The 27,097-nt window shown below is 45.5% G+C and overlaps 1 protein-coding gene across 2 annotated transcripts in view; it reads right to left on the reverse strand.

The window, feature by feature from the left end:
* The window catches only part of LOC116984001 (kit ligand-like), a 66,495-nt gene that overhangs the window by 22,476 nt on the left and 16,922 nt on the right, over positions 1-27,097 (reverse strand). For both annotated transcript variants that reach the window (XM_033038024.1, XM_033038022.1), the window contains exons 2-5: positions 19,309-19,422; positions 12,975-13,037; positions 9,331-9,489; positions 4,876-5,035 (exon numbers count right to left, since the gene is read on the reverse strand). In XM_033038024.1, coding sequence (XP_032893915.1) covers positions 4,876-5,035; positions 9,331-9,489; positions 12,975-13,037; positions 19,309-19,422 — 496 coding nt within the window. The remainder of the gene's footprint in view (positions 1-4,875; positions 5,036-9,330; positions 9,490-12,974; positions 13,038-19,308; positions 19,423-27,097) is intronic.

The raw sequence follows: 27,097 nt of genomic DNA on the forward strand, positions 1-27,097 counted from the left end.
ACATGTTGCAGTTAAACCTTGGCAACCTGCCACCAACCCGTCACCATTCCGAGTTGGAAATTCCCAGGATTCAAATAACAGGATCCTGAACTTACTGGCCCATCCCTCCGTGCAATTCTTTAGAGATACAGCATGATGGGGCATGTTGGTCAGCATGGGCAGATTGGGCCGAAGAGCTGTATGCTCCTTTGACTCTCTGACTCTCTATAGCATTGAAGTCCAATAAAGTCCGATTAAAGATAGATCGAAGGTCTCCAATGCGGTAGAGTGCAGTTAGGACCTCTCTCCGAAGGATGAGAGACCGTTCAATCACAAGAAATTGATAGCACTAATATAAGGTGTAAGGTATCGAATGCAATCATTTATTCAAACACAGTTTAGTTTAGACTTTACTTTAGAGATACAGCGGGGGAAACAGGCCCTTCGGCCCACTGAGTCCGTGCCGACCATCAATTACCCCGTACACCAGCACTATCCTACACACTTGGGACAATTTATAATTTATTAAAACCAATTAACCTACAAACCTGCACGCCTTTGGAGTGTGGGAGGAAACCGGAGCATCCGGAGAAAACCCACACGGTACATGGAGAACGTACAAACTCCCGTAGTCAGGCTCGAACCCGAGTCTCAGGCGCTGCGCCACCGTGCCACCCTGCTACTAATTTTCCCTCACAACCCCAGTTCTCAGTTGATTTAACCAAACATTGGAAGAGTTCCTGCTGGGTTTTTTTTTTGACTAGTTTAAGAAGAAAGGAATGAGTGGGTGGAAAGTCTTCATGAACTTCTAGCCTTCCCAAGAATCACCCAGATGCTGTCATGGAAAGATCGCTAGCTGCCCTGGACTGCACTCACTCCAGAGTTGTTTACCAGCTGACAATTATCCCCTCTTGAATAAACATCTGGAATAACCATTTAACTCGCAAGTGTTTCATTAGGACAAGCAGCAAGTCCGACGACTGTTCTATTCCAAGCCTGTTTTCAAAGATTTACTTACGAGCAACAAAAATAGATCTGCTTTCCAGATGTAATCTTCATTAAGGAGGTGAAGTCAGGCAACAGTTGCTCTTTTCAGAATGATTTTCCACAGAAATGAGGCACTGATGCCAGTAACACAACAACAACACGATTTTCCAGCATCTGCAGTTCCTTCTTAAACAATTTGTGTTTCATGAGGTTCACTGTCCCAACTCTGGTAGACCTTGTTCCATCGGACAAAAAAACCCACAAAGCACTGAAGGAACTGAGTGTGTCAGGCAGCATCCATGGAGGACATGGACAGTGGTTCAGAGTAGTTATTGGCTTCATCGAATGACACAAAGTTCATGCAGTGGGAGTCAATGATTTCCTCACCAATAATCCTTGCGACTGGTTGATCGTTGTTCATTGACTGACCTCTTATCACTCTCACTAAATAGATTACTCTCATCTCCAAACAGAAGATTTTCGAGGATGTTGCCAAGACCAGAGGGTCTGATCTATAGGGAAAGGTTGAGCAGGCTAGGACTTTATTCCTTGGGAGATGAGTGGTGATCTTATACAGGTGTACATAATCATGAGGGGAATAGATAGGGTCTTTTACCCAGAGTAGGGGAATCAAGAATCAGAGGACATGGGTTTAAGGTCAGTGGGGAAAAATGTTACAGGAACCTGAGGGGCAACTTTTTTTTTACACTTAAAGACTGCCAGAGGAGGTAGTTGAAACAAGTACTATCACAACGTTTGAAAAATATTTGTACAAGTACATGGATAGGATATGTTTAGAGGGATATGCGCCAAATGCAGGGAGGTGGAACTAGTGTAGTTGGGGCGTATTGGTCAGCATGGGCAAGATGGGCTGAAGGGCCTGTTTCCATGCTGTAGGACTCTATGAAATAAGACTTAAGATAGCTACTGAAACCTACCCTCGGCCTGATGATGTACTGCACTGTCAAGTGAGCATAGTGATATGTCTGTAAGCAAAAACCACCGACTGTCCCGCTCCAGACTGCAGGAGTACGTGCTGAGCTGAAGCTTGGTGCAGCCAACGTCAAGGCTCTGGGGGGGGGGGGGGGGGGGGGGGGGGGGGGGGAGTACCACGGTCTAAGGTCGTTCCAGTGCTGCACATTGAGGGGGGGGGGGGGAGTGTGGTGGAGACACCCCTCAAATAAGGGAAGGGATGTTACCCCAGGGGGCCACATGAGTGGTGTCCACAAGGGTGTTTTGTGTCAAGGAAAAGGGAGGTGTTAACATGACTGGGTATGACGTTGAATATAGGGACAAAAATAATGTACTTTGTACGGTTCTTTTATATTGTACATAGGTTTTATTACGAATAAAGTTTCTTTTTGAAATTGAAAAAAGAATGAAATGCTAACTGCCATCATTTCCCTGTAAAGGCTCACGTACAAGAAAGGAAGGAAAATGAATGTCTTTGTCAACGTGCAACATTTAACATCTACCAGGCATCATAACTAAGGGGTTATCACACGGAAACTTGTGGGGCTTTGTTACTTGTGAATTAGTGTTCTCCTCATCTACAAAGGAGCAGCGACTATGCCAACTCATGTGCTGTCAAGCACTCTGGCACGATGCAAGGATATGTAAATAATTGCATGTGCAGAACAGATGTACTGTCGCCTCAGAGGGAGCTCGTGATTCCGTCTGAATGCTGATGTGTGATTTTATGCGTTTGAGTTTCTTCTCGGGCCACCTCCCAATCAAAACATTCCTTGTTCAATGGTTATCCATGACAAGTTTCCATTGGAACATTTAAATTATTTCACAGCACAGCGGTGCAGCAGTAGAGCCACTGCTTCATGGCGCCAGAGACCCAGGTTCAATCCCGACCTCAGGGGCTGTCTGTGTGGAGTTTGCACGAGCTCCCTGTGACCGCTTGCGTTTTCTCCAGGTGTTCTGGTTTCCTCCCACATCCGAAAGACTGTCCGGGTTTGTAGGTTAAATAGCCCTCTGTAAATTGCCCCTAGTGCGTAACAAGTAGATGAGAAAGTGGGATAACGTGGAGCTAGTGTGAACAGGTGATCGATCGTGGGCGCGGACTCGGTGGGCTGAAGGGCTTGTTTCCCTGGTGCATCTCTAAACCAACCGAAACTAAAACACATCCTTTCTCATGCACAGTCAAAGCCAAGCCCTTTCCTGTTGTGGCAAAGAGTTCGATCATGAAGGAACACTAAGGCAGCATCAGCTGGAGAACAGTGATCTACTGGCATCCACACCACTACAGGAAGGTCACAAATGAACCAGAGAATGATATTGCCTGGTTTGTACATAAACCCTGTTGTAGAATTATAGCAATGAAGAGAGACAAAGGCTGGGCTTAGACTGTCTTCTTTGGAAGCGGGGAGACCAAGGGTAGATTTAAAGCCGTATAAAGTTATGAAGGGTTTGGACAGAGTGGACAGGAAGATGGCCGACACCTGGGTGACACAGTGGTGCAGAGCGTCGGGTTCAATCCTGACCTCCATTATTGTCCACATCACACATCCCTGTGGCTTCCTGGTGGCCACATGGGTTTCCTCCGGGCGCTTTGGATTCCTCCCATGCCCCACAGCTCGGTAGGCCAACTGGCCACTCAGTAAATTGTCGCTCGTATGTAGGGTAAAACCAGTGTACGGGATGATCACTGGTCGGCATGGACTTGGTGGGCCGAACTACCTGTTTCCGCACTGTATCTCCAAACCAAACCAAACGTTTACTGTACATACTGTACAACTTGGGGGGCACAGTGGCTCAGCAGTAGAGTTGCTGCTTTACAGCACCAGAGACCTGGGTGCGATCCTGACTAAGGGTGCTGTCTGTACAGAGTTTGTACGTTCTCCCCGTGACCGCGTGGGTTTTCTACAGGTGTTCTGGTTTTTCGCTACACTCCAAAGACGTACATGTTTGTAGGTTAATTGATTTTGGTAAAACTGTAAAATTGTCCCTAGTGTGTAGGATAGAGCTAGTGTGTGGGGTGATTGCTGGGCAGCCCGGACTAGGTGGGCCGAACAACCTCTTTCCACACCATAACTCTAAAAGTCTAAAACTCCCTGATTCATTTCCCTATGTGGAGCTCGATAACTAGACTTGGATTTAAAGCAATTGAGAGAAGTATCAGAGAGGACACTTGGAATTTGCTTTGTTTTACAGCTGCACCATAAGATCAAAAGAGATAGGAGCAGAACTAGGCCATTCAGTCCAGAGTCTATTCCACCATTCAATCATGGCTGATCTACTTTTCCCTTTCAACTCCATTCTCCAACTTTCTCCCCGTAACCTTTGACACCTTTCCTAATCAAGAACCTATCAATCTCCCCTTTAAACATACCCAATGATGGCTATCACCACAGTCTGTGACAATGAATGCTACAGATTCACCACCCTTTGGCTAAAGAAATTCCTCCTCATCTCCAGTCTTAATCCTTGTACACCCTTTTATTCCGAGGCTGTGCCCTCTGGTCCTAGACGAACCCACTGCTGGAACCATCCTCTCCACATTCTCTCTATCTCGGCTTGGTTAAAACTTGCACGTCTTTTGGAATGTGGGAGGAAACTGGAGCACCCATAGGGAACCCAGGCGGTCACAGGGAGAACGTACAAACTCCGATGAAGACAGCATTCATAGCCAGGATCGAACCCGGGTCTCTGGCGCTGTGAGGCAGTGGCTCTACCACTCAGCCACTGTGCCGCCTTTCATTATCCGGTAGGTTTTGGACCATAGCTGCAATCTACAATACTTTGGATCTTGAAATTGCTCAACATACCCACGATGGGCCAAATGGCCTTTTTACTGCTCTGTACATCTTCGCAAGTCTGTCAGCAGTCAGGACTACCAACATCTCCCACACTGAGCTTCAGACAAGATCCGCCATGCCAGTGGAACACCTCAATGCCTACCTGTGTCTGGCCCTTCCATCCTGCAGACCACTTCAGAGTCACAAGGGCTGCTGTCCCCTGCAGACTGGAAGGCGCTAATAATTTCGTTGAAGTAAGTAAAGTATTGCTTAGGCACCAGGTCGGATTTTTCACAATTGAATTCAGATTCATCCACGTAATCCTGCATAGACGCAACAAGAAAATTAATTAGCCCTCCCTTCAATGCGCTCGGATACAACTTTCATTTTGTAAAACATTATTCATAGAAACATAGAAAAATAGGTGCAGGAGTAGGTCATTTGGCCCTTCGAGATAGCACCACCATTCAATATGATCATGGTTGATCATCTAAAATCAGTACCCCATTCCTGCTTTTTCCCCCTTATCCCTTGATTCCTTAGGTACACAAAATTGCTGGGGAAACTCAGCGGGTGCAGCAGCATCTATGGAGCGAAGGAAATAGGCGACGTTTCGGGCCGAAACCCTTCTTCAGACTGATGGGGGGTGGGGAAAGAAAGAAGGAAAAAGGGGAGAGGAGGAGGAGCCCGAGGGCGGGCGGATGGGAGGGTGGGAGGAGACAGCTAGAGGGTGAAGGAAGGGGAGGCGACAGCACGGGCTAGCCAAATTGGGAGAATTCAATGTTGATGCCATAAGGACGCAAGGACCCCAGACGGAATATGAGGTGCTGTTCCTCCAATTTCCGCTGTTGCTCACTCTGGCAATGGAGGAGACCCAAACTCTTTAACTCTTCCTTTAACTTCCTTTAACTCTTTAGAGTTAAATCTAACTCTCTTGAAATGTGAATGTGTCCCTGCACTTTGTGGTGGACGCCCCATGTTAGGCAGCCTGAGCTATGCCCTTTCCTGAGTTGCTCTTCCATTCTTCTTGCCGCAGTAGCAGGGAGAGGGGAGCAGGAGTACGCGACCAGGGATGAGGAATCAAGAGTGAAGAGTATGTAAGTCTCATATGCACCAGGAACAGAGCAATGAAATCCTTAAATAGAATTTAGAACAGCATAGGAACAGGCCCTTCAGCCCGTCCATAATGACCTGGCCGAACATGGTGCCGTTAAACGAATCTACTCTGCCTTATCTTTCCATTCTGCCATATCCTTTCGTTTCCTGCCTATCTTCAATGCTCCCCCAGCAGCACGCTTCAGGCACCCATCTCCCACTGTGTGAAAAACCTGCAACGCACATCTCCTTTAAACTTTATCCCTCTCACCATAAAGCTACACCCTTTAGTCCTTGACATTTCCACCCTGGGGGAAAAGGGTTTGACTGTCTACCCTATCTACGCCTCTTATAACTTTATATACCTAATACTTGATAGAACTTTACAGGCACCTTAAATGCAACAACAGAACAAATCAATATCAATATAACCGATAATCAATTAATTATCAGGTGCAGTTTTAGTTTTAGAGATACAGCGTGGAAAAAGGCTCTTCGGACCACCGTGACCGCAACGACGACACGGCACAGTGGCGCAGCGGTAGAGTTGCTGCCTTACAGTGCCAGAAACACGAGTTTGATCCCGACTACGGGTCCTGTCTGTACGGAGTTTGCCCACCCTGTGACCGTGTGGGTTTTCTCCAGGTGCTCTGGTTTCCTCCCACACTCCAAAAGACATGCAGGTTTGTAGGTTTATTGGTTTTAATAAAATTGTAAATTGTCCCTAGTGTGTGGGATAGTGCTTGGGTACGGGGTGATCGCTGGTCAGCGCGGACTCAGTGGGCTGAAAGGCCTGTTCCTGCACTATATATCTAAAGTTTAAAGATGAGATGGGGCAGAGTTTAAAGTAGGCAAGGCAAGGCAAGGCAACTTTATTTATATAGCACATTTCATACACGAGGCAGACTCAAAGTGCTTCACATAAAAACATGTCATACAATAAATGAAATAATAAAATGAAATAAAATAGAAGAACTAAAAGAAAAGAAAAGCAAAATTAAAAATGCATTATAAAAAGTGCAAAAGTTAAAAGTGCAATGTAGTTAAGATTTAGCTGAAAGCTAAAGTAAACATAAAAGTTTTCAGTCTTGTTTTAAAAGTGGTCAAAGTTGAGGCAAGTCTTAAATCTTCAGGAAGTTTATTCCAGCTATTTGTTGCATAGTAACTAAATCCTGCTTTCCCATGTTTTGTATTTACTCTGGGAATCACTAGCAGATTGGTTTCAGAAGATCTTAGCGGTCTAGAAGGCTTATATAGTGGAAGCATGTCAGTGATATACTTTGGCCCTAAACCATGTAGTGATTTATAGGTGAGCAGCAGGATTTTAAAATCAATTCTCTGACATACAGGGAGCCAATGTAAGGATTTAAGAATTGGTGTAATATGCTCAAATTTTTTGGTCTTTGTTAGAACTCTAGCAACAGCGTTCTGAACAAGCTGTAGCTGCCTGACAGTTTTTTTTTGGAAGACCTGCAAGGAGACCGTTACAATAATCTAGCCTACTATTAATAAAGGCATGTACAAGTTTTTCTAAGTCTTGAGCTGACATGAGTCCTCTTAATCTTGCTATGTTTTTGAGGTGATAGTAGGCCGATTTTGTTACTGATTTGATGTGACTGTCGAAATTTAAATCTGAATCCATAATGACCCCAAGATTTCTGGCTTTGTTTGAAGTTTTCAGGGACAGAGAGTGAAGGTGTTGGGTTACTTTAAGCCTTTCTTTTTTAGCACCAAAAACAATTATCTCCGTTTTGTCCTTATTTAGTTGGAGAAAATTTTGGCACATCCAGTCTTTGACTTGCTCAATGCACTGGCACAACAGATCTATGGGGCGATAGTCATTTGGTGATAGCGCTACATAGATTTGAGTGTCATCGGCATAGCAGTGGTGGTCAATATTATTATTTCGCATGATTTGCCCTAGTGGGAGCATGTAGATGTTGAATAAAGAGGGCCCTAAGATCGAACCTTGCGGTACTCCACACATCACGTTGGTTGGTTCTGATACAAAGTCGCCAATGGAAACAAAATAGTTCCTATCTTGTAAATATGACCTGAACCAACTTAAGACTGTGCCTGAGAGCCCCACCCATTTTTCCAACCTGTCCAAAAGTATTGAGTGATCAACAGTGTCGAATGCAGCACTGAGGTCTAATAGCATTAATATTGAAACTTTGCCAGAGTCTGTGTTAAGACGGATGTCGTTTACAACTTTAATAAGAGCGGTCTCGGTGCTATGAAGAGGTCGAAATCCTGACTGGAAGTTGTCGTAGCAGCCAGTTGAAGCCAGGAAGTGATTAAGTTGCTGGAGGACAACTTTCTCAATGATTTTACTTATGAAAGATAGGTTTGATATTGGTCTATAGTTGTTAATAATAGAGGCATCTAGGCTCCGCTTTTTTAAAAGAGGTTTAATAACTGCAGTTTTCAAGGCTTTTGGGAAATTGCCTGATTGAAGAGAGCTGTTAACTATTTGCAGTATGTCTATTGCTAGGCAGTCAAAAACATTCTTAAAGAAGTTGGTAGGTAAAGCATCAAGGCAGCAGGTGGATGGCCTTAGTTGTGTCACCGTTTCCACAAGAGTTTTAGAGTCTATGACATTAAAGCATGTCATCATTGCCACGTTACCTTTGCCTAGACAGGGTGGTGATCCAACATTTTTGTTTGAAGCGGTGATATTGATGGCACGTCTGATGCCTTCAATTTTATCTGTATAGAATAATGCAAACTCATTGCATTTCTGCGTGGAATGGAGTTCAGGTGGTAATTGTGTTGGGGGGTTGGTCAGTCTGTCAACAGTTGCAAATAGGGTTTTTGCCTTATTAGTGTTGTTGTTAATGATATTGGAGAAAAATGTTTCTCTAGCACTTTTTAAGTCTAAATTGTAGGCACGTAGGTGTGCAGGAGAAGTGGGCCAAAGGGCCTGTGTCCGCAGTGTATCTCAAAGTCTAAAAGACCGATGACCACTCATACACTAGTTCTATCCAACACATTAATGACAATTTACAGAAGCCAATTAACCTGCAAACCTGCATGTTTTTGGACTCGGTAACCAGGCCATTATAACGCAATCTGTAATAGGTGATTAAAGCGGGTTATAAAATAAAACACAGGCAATTTTCGAACTCAATCACCCAACCGATGTTTTCATTTGGGAGAGTTTAGAACTAGAGGTCATAGCCTCAGAATTAAAGGACGTTCTTTTACGAAGGAGACGAGGAGAAATTTATTTAGTCAGAGGGTGATGAATCTATAGAATTCTTTGCCACAGAAGGCTGTAGAGGCTGTCAGTGGATATTTTTAAGGCAGAGATAGATAGATTCTTGATTTGTACAGGTGTCAGAGGTTTTGTGGAGAAGGCAGGAGAATGGGGTTAGGAGGGAGATAGATCAGTCATGATTGAATGGCGGAGTAGACTTGATGGGCCGAACAGCCTAATTCTACTATTCCTTATGACCACTCATCCACCGAGACCACCCTCTGCTCATGGATAGCAGACATTAGACCAACAGAGCCACCTTACCTTCCCATCCTCAGACAGACAGTTGTGAATGCCATGCAGAATCCGGTGGAGATTCTCGATAATTAAATAATTGGACGAATTCTTGGCAAACTTTTCTGAAAGAGCATCCAAGCTGAAGGACATTTCAGGCACTGTTAGATGAAGCCAACATGTATCAGTCTGTAGGGGAGAAATATGATTGAAGAAATTATCCAAGTTTTGTTTATTATTGTCACATGCACAGTGAAAAGCTTTTTGTTGCGTGCTATCCATTCAGCGACAAATACTATACATGATTACAATCAAGTCGTCCACAGTGCATAGTTACAGGATAAAAGGGACAACATTTAGTGCAGGACTGTCACAACTTTTAAAAAGCTTTTAGACAGGTACTTGGATGGGAAAGATTGGACTAGTGTAGAAGGGGCATGTTGGTAGTTTTGGGCAAGTTGGGCCGAAGGGCCTGTTTCCACACTATGATTTTGTGACTCTATATCACATAGAAGGCCGACAAAAGACCAATCATAGATAGATCGAAGGTCTCCAATGCAGTAGATGGGGGGTCTGGACCGTATTCTAGCTGGTGAGAGGACTATACTGATAAAGGGAATAGCATAATTAGAGTAGAAGAATGCTGCTGTTGAAATAAAGATTTAAAAGAATGGTGCGGTTATAATGAATGATGGCATGAAGGCGAGCATACCAGATAGCTTCTTTTTCGATCTACCAGTGTTGCCACTTTCAGGGAGTTATGGACTCGATACATCAGTGCTATTAAGGGTCTTGCTGATAATTTTATATGTTCTCCTTATGTTCGACCTCCCAAAGTGCAACACCCCACACTTGCTCGGATTAAACTCCATCCTATCTAAGCTAGTCCCATCTGCCTATGTTTGACCCATATAGCTCTTTATCTTTCCAACCATGGATCTGTGCAAAGATTTTTTAAATTTCGTTATTATATTCAACTACCTCCTCTGACAGCTCATTCCATATAACCCACCATCTACTCGGTGGAAAAGTTGCCCCTCAGGTTGTTATTAAATGTTTCCCCCTCTCACCTTAAACAAACATCTTAAATGATTCTTGATTGCCTTGTCCCGGGTTTTAAAAAAATGCGCGCTCACTCCATCTATTCCTGTCGTGATTTTGTACACGTCGATAAGATCGACCCTCAGATTCCTGCTCTCCAAGGAATAAAGTCCGAGCCTTCCTAATCTCGCCCTATAGCTCAGGCCCTCAACACCCTTGTAAATCCCTGCACTTTATCCATGCCACATAAACATACAAAGAAAGTGCAGGACAGGTCACTTTAACTCACTGCCACTCAGTCAGGTCATGGCAGACCTTGGCATCCACTTCACTCATTTGCCAGTGATCCGAAGACAATAATTTTTGGATGGACACAAAATGCTGGAGTAACTCAGCGGGACAGGCAGCATCTCTGGAGAGAAGGAATGGGTGACGTTTCGGGTCGAGACCCTTCTTCAGATTGAAGAAGGGTCTCGACTTCTTCAGACTGAAGGGTCTCGATTCCTTCTCTCCAGAGATGCTGCCTGTCCCGCTGAGTTACTCCAGCATTTTGTGTCTATCTTCGATTTCTACCCAATTTTTGGAATGGTCTGACTCTATTCATTTGTGTTAGATCACAATAAAAAAAATATGTTAATATCTTGTCCTGCAATCAGTATCAAGCTTGAACGTTGCAATGTTATTTCAGTTTTCCTCCATTGTTATGCGTTACTATCCTTTGGCGATACTTCATTTTTAATTTATTGAACTTTCTTTTGTTTAATGTGTTATCTAGGAGTTCAATGTCTACAGAGCTCTTGTGGTTCTGCAAGTAAGAATGTAATTGTTCCATTTCGGTACATATGACAATTAAACACTGCTGACTTGTGATAGATTCAGGGTCAGAGTATTTTTGCTATGTTGCAAACTAAGAGCACTCATTGGGGAGATAGGGGAGGCAGTAGGCGGAAGAGAAGAAGACAGGAGCAGGAGCAGGCCATTCAGCCCCTCCAGTCTACTCTGCAATTTAATGGCATCATCGCTGATCTGCCCAACATCTCTTCTGAACCTCCACCCCATAGCCCATAATTCATAGAGTCTTCGACTCATACAACACAGCAACAGTTGCACTTCACTCCCATTCCTCCATGATGACCAAGGTGCCCCGTCCAAGCTGGTCCAATATGCCCGTGTTTGGCCGATATCCCTCTAAACCTTTTCTATCTGTCCTGTACCTGTCCAAATGCTATTATAGTATCTGCTTAGAGCCCATATCTCTCCAAACCTCTCATGTCCATGTACTTGCCCAAGTGACTGTAACACAGATACCAAAAATGATCACGGTGATGGAATCATGCGCCTTGCAAAATTAAAATTTCTTGCACACCTGCTTCCTGTCAATCTCTAAAGAAAGCGTGAATGAACATCACTCCTTGCCTCAGGAAAAGAACATTGTGCAAGAAATAATTTAATGCTGCGTCTAACCTTGGAATTTAATATACCCTATAAGGAGATAATATATTCCTGGATAAGGAGATTGGGGGGGGTGGGGGTGGATCATGTGATAGATGGCGCAGAAAACGCTGCTAATGCTAGAATGGGGTCATCATTTTGTGTGTGGTTGCCATGGCAACCATTCAGTTGTCATGCAGTCACGGGTATATCTTAACGAGAACTAAAAGGCACCAACTTTGATCAGAAAAGGCACAGAATACAGGATTAGGCAGGTTATGTTTAAACTATGCAAGATACTTTCGTACTATAGTCCTTTTTACAAACAATTTTTAAAACATTTATATACATTTTGGGCGTTTTTTATATGCGGTCTCAGTAAATTATTTCTGTACACAAGAATTGTGCTTAGGTATGTCAATACTTTACTGAACTGTATGCAAAAAGAAAGAATTTTACTGTGCGTCTCGGCCTCAACCACCACCCCCAGCAGCACTTTCCAGGCACCCACCTCTTTCTGTGCAATAAACAGGTCCTGTACATCTTTAAACTAGACCCCTCTCACCTTAAAGCTGTATCCTCTAGTATTTGATATTTCCACCCTGAGGAAAAAAAGGTTCTGACCATCTATCTTATCTATACCTGCCATTCTTTAACATATTTCTATCAGCTCTCCCCGCAATCTCCAACCTTCCAGGGAAAACAATCCAAGTCTGTCCAACCTCTCCCTATAGATACTCAGCGGGTGCGGCAGCATCTATGGAGCGAAGGAAATAGGCAACGTTTCGGCCCGAAACGTTGCCTATTTCCTTCGCTCCATAGATGCTGCCGCACCTGCTGAGTTTCTCCAGCATTTTTGTCTACCTTTGATTTTTCAGCATGTGCAGTTCCTTCTTGAATACTCTCCCTATAGATAATACCCGCTAATCCAGGCATCGTTGTGGTAAATTGTTTTAGCAGAGAGGGCAACAACTAGGGCGGTGAGGGACGGGGTATGGTAGTGGCGGGCATAAATGTAGAATAATTGGTAAAAGTACTAGAAGGGAACTGATGAAGATAATTTTGCCCGAGGAATGGGAGTTTTTTCCCATTCAAAAACTATTCGGATGATTTGTGATATGACAAATCATTTCTGAAACCACATCTTTGAAAACCAGATGAATGCAACTTTTTAAAGTCAACAAATACAATGCTGTACATACCACATTAGAGACTTTAGAAATATATCTTATCTGGATTTTATAATCACTCGGCAAGTTCCCAACCTAAAAGAAAAGGAAAGTTAAAAACTTGAGTGAAAGAAAAATATCTGACATTTTGCCAAAAACAATGTAGAAAGTTATTGATATAGTGTTTATTCTGTACCCGCAGGGACATTTTCTACAAATTGAAGTGTTAAACTATTTGGAAAACGTGATCAGATTTTTTTCCTACAGAAAGCAGTTTAAAGTTGTCTGCTTTTGTGTGTTTTATGTGTAAAATACACTTAGACAAGTAGAGTCATAGAGTCGTACAGCACAGAAACCAGCTCTTAAAACATAGAAACATAGAAACATAGAAAGTAGGTGCGAGAGTAGACCACCAGGTCCGTCGAGCCCGCACCGCCATTCGCTCATGGCTGAACACTAAACAGACACACTTACCCACAAACAGTAGACACAAGACACAGAACACAAGACACTACCCTCCCCTTTATACCACTATCACCCCTCTCCACCCCAAGAACCTCGTGATCTCCTGGGGGAGGCAAAAAAACGGATAAAAACCCAGGTCCAATTCGGGAAAAAAATCCGGGAAATTCCTCTCCGACCCCAATCCAGGCGATCGACACTTGTCCAGGAGATCACTCAGGTCTTACTATACTAACCATACCTAGGTCCATATCCCTGCCCTCTCCCCGTAGCCCCTTATCCCCTTGGCAGCTAAAAAACCATCTATTTTAGACTTAAATATATTTAACGTTTCTGCTTCCACTGCTCCCTGGGGCAGTGAATTCCATAAATTAACCACCCTCTGGGTGAAGAAGTTCTTCCTCATCTCAGTTTTAAAAGAGCCCCCCCTTATTCTGCAACTATGTCCCCTAGTTCTAGTTTCCCCGATCATTGGGAACATCCTCGGTGCATCCACCCGATCAAGGCCCAACTCATCGATGCTGACCAAGATACCCCATCTATGATAGTCCCATTTGCCCGTGCTTGGCCCATATCCATCTAAACCTTTTCTATCCATGTACCTGTCCAAGTGTCTTTTACATGCAGTTATGGTATCTGTCTCAACTACTTCAGCTGGCAACTCATTACATATACCCACCAACCTCTGAGTTGAAAATGTTGCCCCTAGGGTTTGTATACAATCTTGCCACTCGCACCTTAGATATTTGTCCTCTTATTCTTGATTTCCTTATGGTGGGTAAAAGACTGTGCATTTACCCTATCTATTCCCCTCATGAAGTGGTAGGGAGGTGGAGGGGGGGGGGGGGGGGGGGGGGGGGAGACACACACAGAGGAGCTGGGAAAGAAAGGTGGGGACAGACAAAGTATATTGATAGGAAAGGTTTGGGGGGCAAAAAATTGATGCAAGTTGCTGGAGTAACTCAGCGGGTCAGGCAGAGTTTCTGGAGGACATGGATAGGTGACGTTTCGGGCCAGGACCCTTCCTCCAACTGAAGAATCTTTAGTATCTACAGATCTTCGTTTTAGATTTTGACAACCAGCATCTGCAGTTCCCTATTTCTACTAAGGTTTGGAGGGTAATGTGCTGGCATGGACGAGTTGGGCTGAAGGGCCTGTTTCCATGCTGTACAGCTCTACGCCTCGATGTATTTAGTTTAGTTTATTATCATTGTCATGTGTAACGAGCGTCAGTGAGAAGTTGCATTTTATTTTGTTTTTGTTTTGTTTTTTTTTGTTGAATTTCACTCTCAACCCCATTCTTCTGCCTTCTCCCCGGAACCTTTGATGCCCTTACTAATCAAGAATCAGTTCATCTCCGCTTTAAAAATACCCATTGACTTGGCCTCCACAGCCGTCTTTGGCAATGAATTCCACAGATTCACCATCCTCTGGCTAAATAAATTCTTCCCCATCTCCTTTCTAAAGGTACGTCCTTTTATTCTGAGGCTGTGCCCTCTGGTTCTGGACTCTCTTATTATTGGAAACATCCTTTCCACGGCCACTCTATCTAGACCTTTCATTATCCAGTAAGTTTCAATGAGGTACCACCTCAAACTTCTAAACTCCAGAGAGTACAGGCTCAGAACCGTCGAATGTTCATCATACGTTAACCCAATCATCCCTTGGATCATTCTTGCAAACCTCCTCTGAACCCTTTCCAACGCCAGCACGTCCTTCCTCAGATATTGGGCCCAGGACTGCTCACAATAATCTAAATGTGGCCACAACAGTGCCTTATAACTACTCACAGACAAGCACCCATAGTCAGGATCAAACCCGGGTCTCTGGAGTTGTGCGGCAGCAACTCTACCGCTGCACTGACGTGCCGCATATTCCATTTGCCACTTCTTTGCCCACTTTCCCAAACTGTCCAAGTCCTTCTGCAGAATCCTTGCTTCCTCCACACGACCTGGCCCTCCACCTATCTCCGCATCATCTGAATACCTGGCCAGAAAGGCATCAATTCTCTTACAGAGGCTAGTCCTTTACTGCACAGTTGATGCTGAGTCCATTCACAGAAGGGCAGCACAGTGGCGCAGTGGTGGAGTTGCTGCCTTGCAGCACCAGAGACCCAGTTCGAACCTGACTGAGGGAGCTGTCTGTGCGGAGTTTGTACGTTCTCCCTGTGACCATGTGCGTTTTCTCTGGTGGCTACGGTTTCCTCCCACATCTCAACGATGTGCAGGTTTGTAGGTGAACTGGCCTCTGTAAATCGCCCCTAGTGTGTGTAGGGAGTGGATGAGAAAGTGGAATAACATGGTACTAGTGCGAACGGGTGATCGATGTTTGGCATGGACTTGGTGGGCCGAAGGGCCTGTTTCCATGCTGTATATCTAAACCAAACTAAATTAAACCAAACTAAACGGAATCAAACCAAACCAGATTAAATTAAACTAAATCTCTCAAAGACATGGATAGGGTCAGACTGATTATAGCTTCTTCAGCCTGATTATAGAAGTGGGGGGGGGGGGGGGGGGACAAGCTGGAAAAAAGAGATGCAACAGGACAAAGTCTGGCAAGTGATAGGTGGATACTGGTGAGGGACTGGTGGGGGGTGGAAGGCAGATGGGTGGACACTGGCTAGAGGTGTAAAGGTGACAAAAGACTTAGATAAAGGAGGAGTGAAATGTAATGTCAGACAGAAGGATATAGGAGGAAGGAGACGGGAGAGGAAGTGGGAAGGTGGGGGGGTGCAAGTGGTGGGAGAATTGTTTGCACATCCGGGTGGGGAACAGGGAGGAGGGAGAGGGGGGGGGGGGGGGGGGGGGTGGAGGGGGGGGGGAGAATTTGTTACCTAAAATTGGAGAATTCAACATTCATACATTTGAGTTGTAAGCTACCCTATGCGGAATATGAAGTGCTCTTCCTGCAGTTTGCAGGCGCATGCATTTCCCTTTAAGTGCGACAACTGTTTAAAATGCACACAGCCAAGATCGGTGGAAGAACATTTACATGTAAAAGGAAACACTGCTACCTCACAGCACGTCAGTCACGAACACCAGGCGGAAAGGAGCAAGGACCTGAAATATTTGTGCCTGCTGTTTCTCGCACTCCCCCTAATCCATCAAATGTTTCCAGTTTTTCTGTTTTATTTCAGACAGAATTAATGATTGAGATTTTTAGAATGCTGACTTCTTTATCCATCCACTGTTTGCCCTCTTATGTTTCAGATTTATATTTCTCTTCCAGTATTTTGTGAGCTAGTTTTACGGCCAGAGTCATAAAGCAGAGAAACAGGCCGTTCGGCCCACCGCGGTCATGCTGACCATCAACCACAGTAATCCTCTGATCCTACTCCGATCCTACTGTATTCCCCCTATGTCGCTGTCAACAGTTCCGCTGCCTCGGCGAGGCCAGCAGCAGAATCAAGGACCAGTCTCACCCCGGTCATTCCTTCTTCACCCCTCCCAACAGGCCAGAATTACAGAAGTGTGAAAACGCACACCTCCAGATTCAGGGACAGTTTCTTCCCAGCTGTTATCAGGCAATTGAACCATCCTATCACCAACTAGAAGGTGGCCCTGACCTACCATCTATCTCACTCGAAACCCTCGGACTATTTTTAATCGGACTTTACTGGACTTTATCTTGCACTAAACGTTATTCCCTTTATCCTGTATCCGTACACTGTGGACGGCTTGATTGTAATCATGTGTAGGCTTTTTGCTGACAGGATTGCACGCAACACAAAGGCTTTTCACTGTACCTCGGTACACATGGCAATGAAAGGATGACCTTGTCCTGTACTAGAAGGCCGAGTATGATGTCCATAGGGCTACTGGGGGAGGGCAGAGCGAATATGAGAACAAGCTAGAGGCTCATTTCAATCAAGTGGATGCCAGCCGACTGTGACAGGCCTTGAATATAGGACATAAAGCATACAGCACACGAACAGGCACTTCGGCCCACAGTGTTTGTGCCGAACATGAAGCCAAGTTAAAACGCCAGCCTGAGGAAGGGTTCCGACCCGAAACGTCACCTATCCTTTTTCTCCAGAGATGCTGCCTGACTTGCTGAGTTAATAATAATAATAATGGATGGGATTTATATAGCGCCTTTCTAATACTCAAGGCGCTTTACATCGCATTATTCATTCACTCCTCAGTCACACTCGGTGGTGGTAAGCTACTTCTGTAGCCACAGCTGCCCTGGAGCAGACTGACGGAAGCGTGGCTGCCAATCTGCGCCTACGGCCCCTCCGACCACCACCAATCACTCACACACATTCACTCACAGGCAAAGGTGGGTGAAGTGTCTTGCCCAAGGACACAACGACAGTATGCACTCCAAGCGGGATTCGAACCGGCTACCTTCCGGTTGCCAGCCGAACACTTAGCCCAAGTTACTCCAGCACTTTGTGTCTATCTTCAGTATAAACCAGCATCTGCAGTTCCATCCTGTACATGGTGCCAAGTCAAACTGATCTCATCATGATCCATAGCCCTCTATTCCCTGCACTTCCACGTGCCTATTCAAAAGTCCCTTAAACACTACTGTCGTATCTGCCTCCACCACCATTACCCCTGGCAGCACGTTCCAGGTCCCCCATCACTCTCTGAGTGAAGAACTTTCCCCCTCACACCTTGTCATCATAGCAATGCATAGAACAAAGAATGGAACAAAGCACAGCACGGAGCTGGCCCTTCGGCCCACAATGTTTGTACTGAACATGATGCCAAGTTAAATTGATCCCATCTGCCTGTAACTGATCCATATCTGTCTACTCCCTGCACTTCCACGTGCCAATCCAAAAGCCTCCTAAATGGCACGATCGTATCTGCCTCCACCACCACCCCTGCCGCACGTTCCAGGCACCCACCACTTTGTGTGTGTAAAAAAAACTTGCCCCGCACATCACCTTTAAACTTTTCCCCTCTCACCTTAAAGCTATGCCCTCTAGTGTTGGTCATTTCCACCCTGGTGAGAAAGGTGCTGACTGTCTACCCTATCTATTCCTCTCATAATTTTGTATACTTCTATCAAGTCTCTCCTCAGCCTCGGATATATCACGGGCTCTCAGCTGAAATTGGGGGCAATCTCCGGCAATTACTTATTTCTACCAGATTAGATCTTTGCCCTTCATGTCCCATTTGAAGAGGCTGACAATGTTCCACCTGAATGTGACCCCCAGTCCCTCGCTGGTCCTGTCCTAGAGAAGCCACATCGGCTTTCCCAAAGGTAAAGTCTCAGAACACTCGGCAGCACAGTGACACAGCGGTAGTGTAGCTGCCTTACTGCGCCAGGGACCCTTGGAATTCCACAGATTCACCACCCTCTGGATGGAGAAATTCCTACTCATCTCCCTTCTAAAGGTATGTCCTTTTACACTGAGGCTGTGCCCTCTGGTCCTAGACTCTCCCACGCATGGAAACATCCTTTCCACGTCCACATCCCATAAAGGAGTAAATTAAATGGGCGACATGGTGGCTCAGCGGTAGAGTGGCTGCCTTACAGTGCCAGAGACCTGGGTTAAATCCTGACCAAGGTTGTTGTCTGTACGGAGTGTGTACAATTTCCCTGTGACTGCATGGGTTTTCTCCAGGTGCTGCTGTTTCTAAAGACGTGCAGGTTTGTAGATTAATTGGCTTCAATAAAAATTGAAAATTGTCCCTAGTGTACGTAGGAGAGTGTTAGTGTGCGGGGTGATTGTTGGTCGGCGCCGACATGGTGGGCCGAAGGACCTGCTTCTGCGCTGTATATCTCCACCAAAGTCTAAATGGTTGTTGCGTATAATGAGGCGACAAATAAATCTGTCGTGCGGGAAGAGATTCAGGAAGTTTCTAAGGGGAAGTTTCCGAATGCAATTCCTCTTTGCAAAGTAGGAAACAGTCAGGAGAGTTCACACAACGCCTCCGCTACTCACCAGCTCATCAATGCGTCTTATGTCATCAGTCACTGGGTTCCCAGTCTTGCATATAGGTCCTCCAATAATATTGAGCAGAAAGAACTGCAGGAAAATAACGATGTTTATCAAAGTCTGTAAAAGAGAAGGGCAACGCGTTAGAAACCCAGTGGAACATCCACCGCTTTTTGATGCATGTGCAGAGAGGTACTCAGCATTAGAACAATGTTGCGGCACTGTAAGGCGCAGCGGTCGAGTTGCTGCCTTACAGCGTCAGGGATCCGGATTTGATCCTGACTACAGGTGTTGACTGTACGGAGTTTGTACGTTCTCCTCCTGACCGCGTGGGTTTTCTCCGGGTGTGGTGCAGGTTTGTAGGCCAATCATCCCTAGTGTGTGGGATCGAACCAGTGGTTCTTGGTGATTGTTGGTCGGTGCCAAAGGGCCTGTTCCCCCACTGTATCTCTAAACTAAACTAAACATAGAACGTGGAACAATACAGCACAAAAACAGGTCCTACGGCCCACAATGTCTGTTCATGTCTTATATATAATCCTTATCCTTCCATTGCCCCCTTATCCATGTGCCTATCCAAATGTCTGTTAAACACCATTGTCATATCTGTCTCCCCCTCCACCCCTGGCATTGCATTCCTGGCACTCACCACCCTCTGGATAAAAAAAACATTGCCCCGCACATCCTCATCCAGGCTCCTCACCAGCAATCACCCTGTTCACTGGCACTATCCTACAAAGCTGGGACAATTTACGGAAGACAATTAACCTACAAGTCTTTGTAGCGTTGGGGGGGGGGGGGAAACCAGTGCACCCGGAGAAAACCCACACGGTCACAGGGAGAACCTACAAACTCCGTACAGGCAGGATTGAACCCAGTTCTCTGGCGCTGTGAGGCAGCAACTCAACTGCTGCGCCACCGTGCCGCCAGTGAACCACAGCAAGTACTGGTTCAGAGGGGTCATTCACAGTCAGCACAATTAAACTATTGACTTAAACTATTTACACATCAGTGCAAACAGAATGCATGTACCTGTATTACATTGTTGAAAGCAGACATCCCACATCACAGGATCTCCAGAGGCTTTAATGGATCAATGGCACTTTATTCTCAAGTACAGTGAAATTCTTGTTTTGCCTACAGTTCACTGACAATTCTGCCATACAGGCACAATCATACTAAATATAAGAGAATGAAACCGTAGTACAAAAGTCAGTATACAAGAGTTGCCACATTTTATGCTCCATCCTGTATCCTTCGTCCCAAATTTTTAGTTTTTTAATTTAGTTTTATAGATAACACATGGAAACAGGCCCTTCGGCCCAAACGAGTCCACGCCGTCCACCGATCACCCATTCACATTAGTTCTATGTTATCCCACTTTCCCCATTCACTCCCCACACATTATGGGCAACTTTATAGAGGCCTATTAACCTACAAACACGCACGTCTTTGGGACATGGGAGCACCCAAAGAAAACCCACGCTGTCACAGGGAGAACATGCAAACTCCACACAGAGAGCGCCCGAAGCCAGGATCAAACTTGGACTCTGGCGCTATGAAGCAATAGCTCTGCCCACTGCTCCATGACCCCATTTAAAAAAAATGTAAGTCTTAACTGGGCCATAAAGGCCCATTGTCCTGGCAATACCACTGACGGAGTTGCGGGGGTTGGCCAATGTTGTCGATGTCCTCCACTGCTGCTCCTCCGCTCCGTGCTGCTGCAGGCTGCGTCCAAACCATGCCGCATGACTGTCCAATCAATTACCCCTCCCTGCAACAGCGTGGGGCTCGGCTGGACCGGGCGCCGCTCCAAGGGGCTGAGCGTGTGGACCGGGAGCGGCCTACAGCCGCGATCAGCGGTGGAGGACACCACGGCTATGCTTGCCGAGACTGGCCCTGCAACACCGCCATGGCAACGGGCCTTCAAGGTCAGGTCAAGAACCCTGCACTTACACCAACTGGAACTTGAAAATGACGCCAAAAACTGCCGACTATGTATACTGTCCAAGTGTACTAAAGAGTGCTTTATTGTCATTTGTCCCAGATAGAACAATGAAATTCTTACTTGCAGCAGCACAACAGAATATGTAAACATAGTACATGGTAAACAATATAATAAACATCTACCCCATACTGCTACCTGATCACTACAGCTGTACACTTATGGTGTGGTACAGTGACGCAGTTACTGCATTACAGTGCCAGAGACTTGGGATCGATCCTGACTACGGGTGCTGTCGGTATGGAGTTTGTACGTTCTCCCTGTGTTTTCCACAGGTGTTCCCGGTTTCGACCCCACTCCAAAGACGTACAGGTTTGTAGCCTGTAATTGGCTTCGGTAACATTTGTAAATTGGCCCTGGTGTGTCGGATTTTGATAGTGTGCGGGAACCACTGATTGGCGAGGACATGCGGGCCCAAAGGGCCTGTTTCCACGCTGTATCACTAAACTAAACTTGTACTGTTTAAGAAAGAACTGCAGATGCTGGAAAAATCAAAGGTAGTAAAAAATGCTGGAGAAACTCAGCGGGTGAGGCAGCGTCTATGGAGCGAAGGAATAGGTGACGTTTCGGGTCGAGACCCTTCTTCGGACATTCAAACTTGTACTGTATCTGAGATGCTTATCTAAGATGTATCCAAGTGCTTATGTAGAGTGATACTTGTACTGAACTGTACATGAAAAGGAATTTTACTTTACCTCGGTATGTGACAAATAAAGGGCCATCGAACCATTGAACCCCCCCCTCCCGCCTGCCCCTCCCCACCATTCAGAAGCTACCTGTGGCTGCAGCCTGCTGATTGCCAAGCCTTCTGGTTTCATAGTTGTGATGGCCTCCATTGCTAATCATCGAGGCAGACCGTAGATCTCGTGAACAAGTCCCACGTATGCTAAAAAAGATGTCAACATCTAAAGCCTAGCCCACCCCCAAACCAACCCACAGCCCCTGCATAAAGGAGGCATTCTGTGATCTCCGACAAATAATGAATTGGTTTTAATCTGGTTAATTAACTGCCTTTGAACTGTTGAATTGCACGGCCTTTTAAGGAGAAAACACCACATAATTCTTGCCCATTCACGTTACTGTTTGCTTAAAGCTATTATTTCAGCAGCGAAAAACTTCAATGAGATTATATGAGTATTTGCCATGGGAAATGTAAATAACACAGTGCTAATCTTGGAATGATAGCACAATATTAGGTGGTGGTAGGTGGAACTACTTGAAATATGGCATGGGAATAGGCCCTTCAGCCCACGCCAACCATTGATCACCCGTTCACACTAGTTCACTATTATCTAACTTTACAGATAACCTACAAACCCGCACATCTTTGGGGTGTGGGAGGAATCCAGAGTACCCAGAGGAATCCCATGCAATCAAAGGAAGAACATGCAAACTCCACACAGACAACACCCGAGGTCAGGGTTGAACCTGCGTCTTTGGCACTGTGCGGCAGTGGCTCTACCAGCTGCAGCACCCAGCAGTGTCTTACAGAGGGAAGTGGGGAGAACAAGAGTCTACACGCTGATATACATTGGATTTGGAAATGACAGGTATTTTGTGCTACCATGATCTATTTTCCTTAGAATAACATCATTTATTGTATATTTATTTTTTATTGTTTTTGCATCTAAAGCTGCAGAATTTCATTATTCCAATTCATATCCTGTACTTTTGACAGACAAACACTCTTCACTTGAGTTGCAGCACTTGTCATCAAGGCAACGCATACAGCACAAAACAGTATGGCACAGAACGGGTTCTTCGCCCACAATGGTTATGCCCAACACCATGCCAAGTTAAACTGATCTCATCTGCCTGTACAAGTCCATGTCCCTCTATTCCCTGCACTTCCAAGTGCCTATCTTAAAGCTTCTAATACTCCACTATCGTATTTACCTCCATCACCACCCCACCCAGGCCCCCACCACTCTCTGTGTAAAATACTTGCCCCTCTCACCTTATACTGTAACTATGCCCTCAAGTGTTGGACATTTCCACTTTGGGAAAAAGGTTCTGACTGTCTACCCTGTCTATGGCTCTTACAATTATATATACTAATATTTGACCTGGAGTAACTCAACAGGTCTGGCAGCATCGCTGGAGAACATGGATAGGTGACTTTTGGGGTCAGGAAACTTCTTCAGACTCAAGAAACATCACCAATCCATGTTCTCCAGAGATGCTTCCTGAGTTACTCTGTGTCTTTGTTAGTAAAACCAGCATCTGCAGTTCTTTGTGTATATAATGGCATCAAGCAACGTTGGTAAGAGTGGTGTCAATGGGCAATATGGTGGTGCATCAGTTACTGTTGCTGCCGAACACCTTTGGGAACCTAGATTTGCTCCTGCCCTTGCGTGCAGTCTGTGAGGAGTTGGCATGTTCTCCCTGTTATCGCACGGGCTTCTACCAAGTGTTCCGGTTTCCTTCCATATCACAGTGATATGATGATAGATTAATTGGCCACAGTAAATCTCAAATTCATGCCAAAGCAACATCAAAGGAAAAATGATGATAAACAAGTAAATATAACAACAGCTGCTTTCCACATCAATTATTTCAGCAATTGTGCATTGAGTGAAAGATGGCAAGGATTCACACAGATCAAAGTTTGAAAAGGCGTGCATTTTTTGTACCCTTAAACAAGAGAAGCTTCTGGAATGTCATCAAACAGAAAATGACAGCAAAACACATAAACAGATCTCATGGACATCAAATGCATGTCAGGCGGCCTCTGCAGTAATCTGTGCTGGGTCAAACCGCACAATACACTCACGGGATGGCTCTAGTAGCTTTAATTTTAGTTTCGTTTAGAGATACAGCATGGAAACAGGCCCTTCAGCCCACTGACCAGCAATCACCCCCCTACTCCCTTGGGTCTCTGGCCCTCTAAAGCTGCAACTTTACCGTTGCCCAACCATGCCGCCCTTAGCTAGTGAGACACCCTACCCAGCCCTGTCCCTACCACACACACACACGGGCTATCACACCAGCCCCTGAATGTAATTGAATGTCATTGTAATTCGTTGCACAGATACAGGCCCTTCAGCCCACCATGTCCATCAAGAGTCAAGAGTGTTTTAATGTCATATGTACCGAAACAGAACAAGAAATTCTCACCTGAGGCTGCACAACAGGTTTGTAAACACAGTATTTAATGGACCATATAATAAACGAGCATAAAAAAAAGTTAAATAAATAGAAAACCCAACATAGTGCAATAAAAAAAAACAAAGCCTGAAGTCCCTAGTGCAACCAAGGTAGATCATAAAAGAAATGCTGGAGCAACTCAGCTAGATCAGGCAGCATTGCTGGAGCACATGGAAAGGTGAAGTTTCAGGTCAGAACCATTCTTCAGACTGATGGAGTCCGATGCTTCAGTCTAAAAAAGGGTCTCGACCCGAAACGTCACCTATCCATATTCTCCAACGATGCTGTTTGACCTGCTGAGTTACTCCAGCACTTTGTGTTCTTTTGTGCAAACCAGCATCTGCAGTTCCTTGTTTCTACAAGGTAGTTCGTACTTTAGTTGGAGTTCCTTGTGTTCAATAGCCTGATAGTTGTATGGAAGAAGCTGCTCCTGTACCTGGATGGTTACAGTTTTCTGACTGAATCAGTCTGAAGAAGGGTCTCGACTCGAAACGTCACCCATTCCTCTCCAGACACGCTGCCTGTCCCACTGAGTTATTTCAGCATTTTATGTCTACCTACAGTTTTCTGACTCCTCTACCTTCTTCCCAATGGCAGGAGTGAAATGAGAGTCCATGCCAACCTATTTGGCCATTGACTCTAACTCCATTCGAAATTGGATTTGAAAATTCAGTACACAATAGATTAAAAAATGGAGCTGGTTTTTAAGTCTGATTGTAGTAGTCGGGGGGAAGCTGGAAAAGAGGTGGGAGCAGGACAAGAGGCAGATATGATAATGGTATTTAAAACATGTTTGGTTAGGTTTAGATTTACTATTGTCATGTGCATCAAGGATCATTGAAAAGCTTTGTTTTGCATGCTATCGAAACAGATTAGATTATATAATGCAGAAATACAATCGTCAAAACTCAAATACAAAGGGGATGATACAGTGCAGATTATAGTTCTCAACATTAGAGTTATACAGCATGAAAACAGGCCCTTCGGCCCAGGTTGCCCACAGTGACCAACATGCCCCATCAGCACTAGTCCCACCTGCCTGTGTTTGGCCCACATCCTTCTAAACATGTCCTATCCATGTACCTGTCTAAATGCTTCTTAAAAGCGATAGTACCTGCCTCAACAGTTTCCTCTGGCAGCTCATTCCATACACACTTGGTGTAAAAAAAAATTGCCCCACAGGTTCTTAAACCCATGTCCTCTAGTTATGCAGTGTAGCACATCAGTTCCAGAGACAATGGGACAGAGGTGAATGGGACAGGGAATGGAGGGATATGGTTCACGTGCAGGCAGAGGAGATTAGTTTCTCTTGGCATCATGTTCAGCACAGGCATTGTGGGCTGAAGGGCCTGTTCCTGTGCTGTACTATTCTACATTCTTAGTTTTCAAACCATATCCCAGGGACTAAAGCGAGTCAGCATTCAGAAACATTTCGTCATTATTCTGAGAAAGGCTGTTTGCTTCCTCGTGCTCCAGATTCATTTAAACACCACCCAGCTCTGACTCACTTTGCACTGCGACTGGCAAGGGCACCCTTAAAACATTTTGTAACACTGCGATTTTTTTGTTTGGCATCCAGACAGATCCCAGGGGGAACTTTCTTTACAACCGAATCCGGATCTAAGTCAGGACACGATGCAATCCAAATGTGTTACTTATTAACTGCAGCCCGCAGGCTGAATGCTACTTCTACTCCTGCCATTCCTAAGCTCCAGTTTAGTGTTCAATGGTACTTTATTTCTCACATATGCACCAGCCCAGTTAAATTCCTTTTGCAGATATTACACATGTGAGCGCCGCCCTTTTTGGTGCCACGATCCAAAGTCCAGTTGGCCCGTGCGCTCGATGTACTGGGAGCAGTTCCCGCGAACCGACGTCCCTCTCCACTCCTTGCCCGGCCATCTTTGTGTCCAGGGGGCGTCTTCTGCAGCCGACCTTGAAGGCGCCGGAGACATTACCCCGGATCACCCTCCTCCCGGCCCACTCCTAGAGTCAGATGTTTCCAGTTCCCTCCCGACCCGGCTGACCAACGAGCCTTCAGGTGGGGCCCCAAGGAGCCTTCGAGCGAGTTCCCGATCCTAACAAACCTTCGGGTGGGTTCCCAGTCCCGCTGAGCGACGAGCGCTCGGGCAGGCCCACGGTTACGTCGTTCGGTGAGCGGAGGTGGAGGGAGGTTAGGGCTGGCAGCCAGCTTGTTACTGTAGGGAGGGAGGGAGTCAGGAGACATGCGGGGTCGGACAAGACGCATCTGGCGCGGCTTATTTTGGCAGAAGGAAGGGAGCGTCTAATCGAGTGGGCAAGGCACATGGACAGGTAGGTTCTGCAAGCAGGGCCATTCCATTACAGTTGTATCCCAACTTTACTTTTAGCCTTTGCAGATACAGCGTGGAAACAGGCCATTCGGCCCACGGAGTACACGCCCACCAGTGATAACCCGTACACCGGCACTATCCTACACAATAGAGACAATTTACAGAAGCCAATTAACCTACAAATCTGTACGTCTTTGGAATGTGGGAGGAAATCGGAACACCCGGAGAAACCCATGCGGTCACAGGGAGAGTGTACGAACTCCGTACAGACAGCCCCTGTAGTCAGGATCAAGCCCGGGTCTCTGGCACTGTAAGGCAGCAACTCTACTGC

The sequence above is a fragment of the Amblyraja radiata genome, chromosome 19, assembly GCF_010909765.2.
Source record: "Amblyraja radiata isolate CabotCenter1 chromosome 19, sAmbRad1.1.pri, whole genome shotgun sequence".
Lineage (NCBI taxonomy): Eukaryota > Metazoa > Chordata > Chondrichthyes > Rajiformes > Rajidae > Amblyraja > Amblyraja radiata.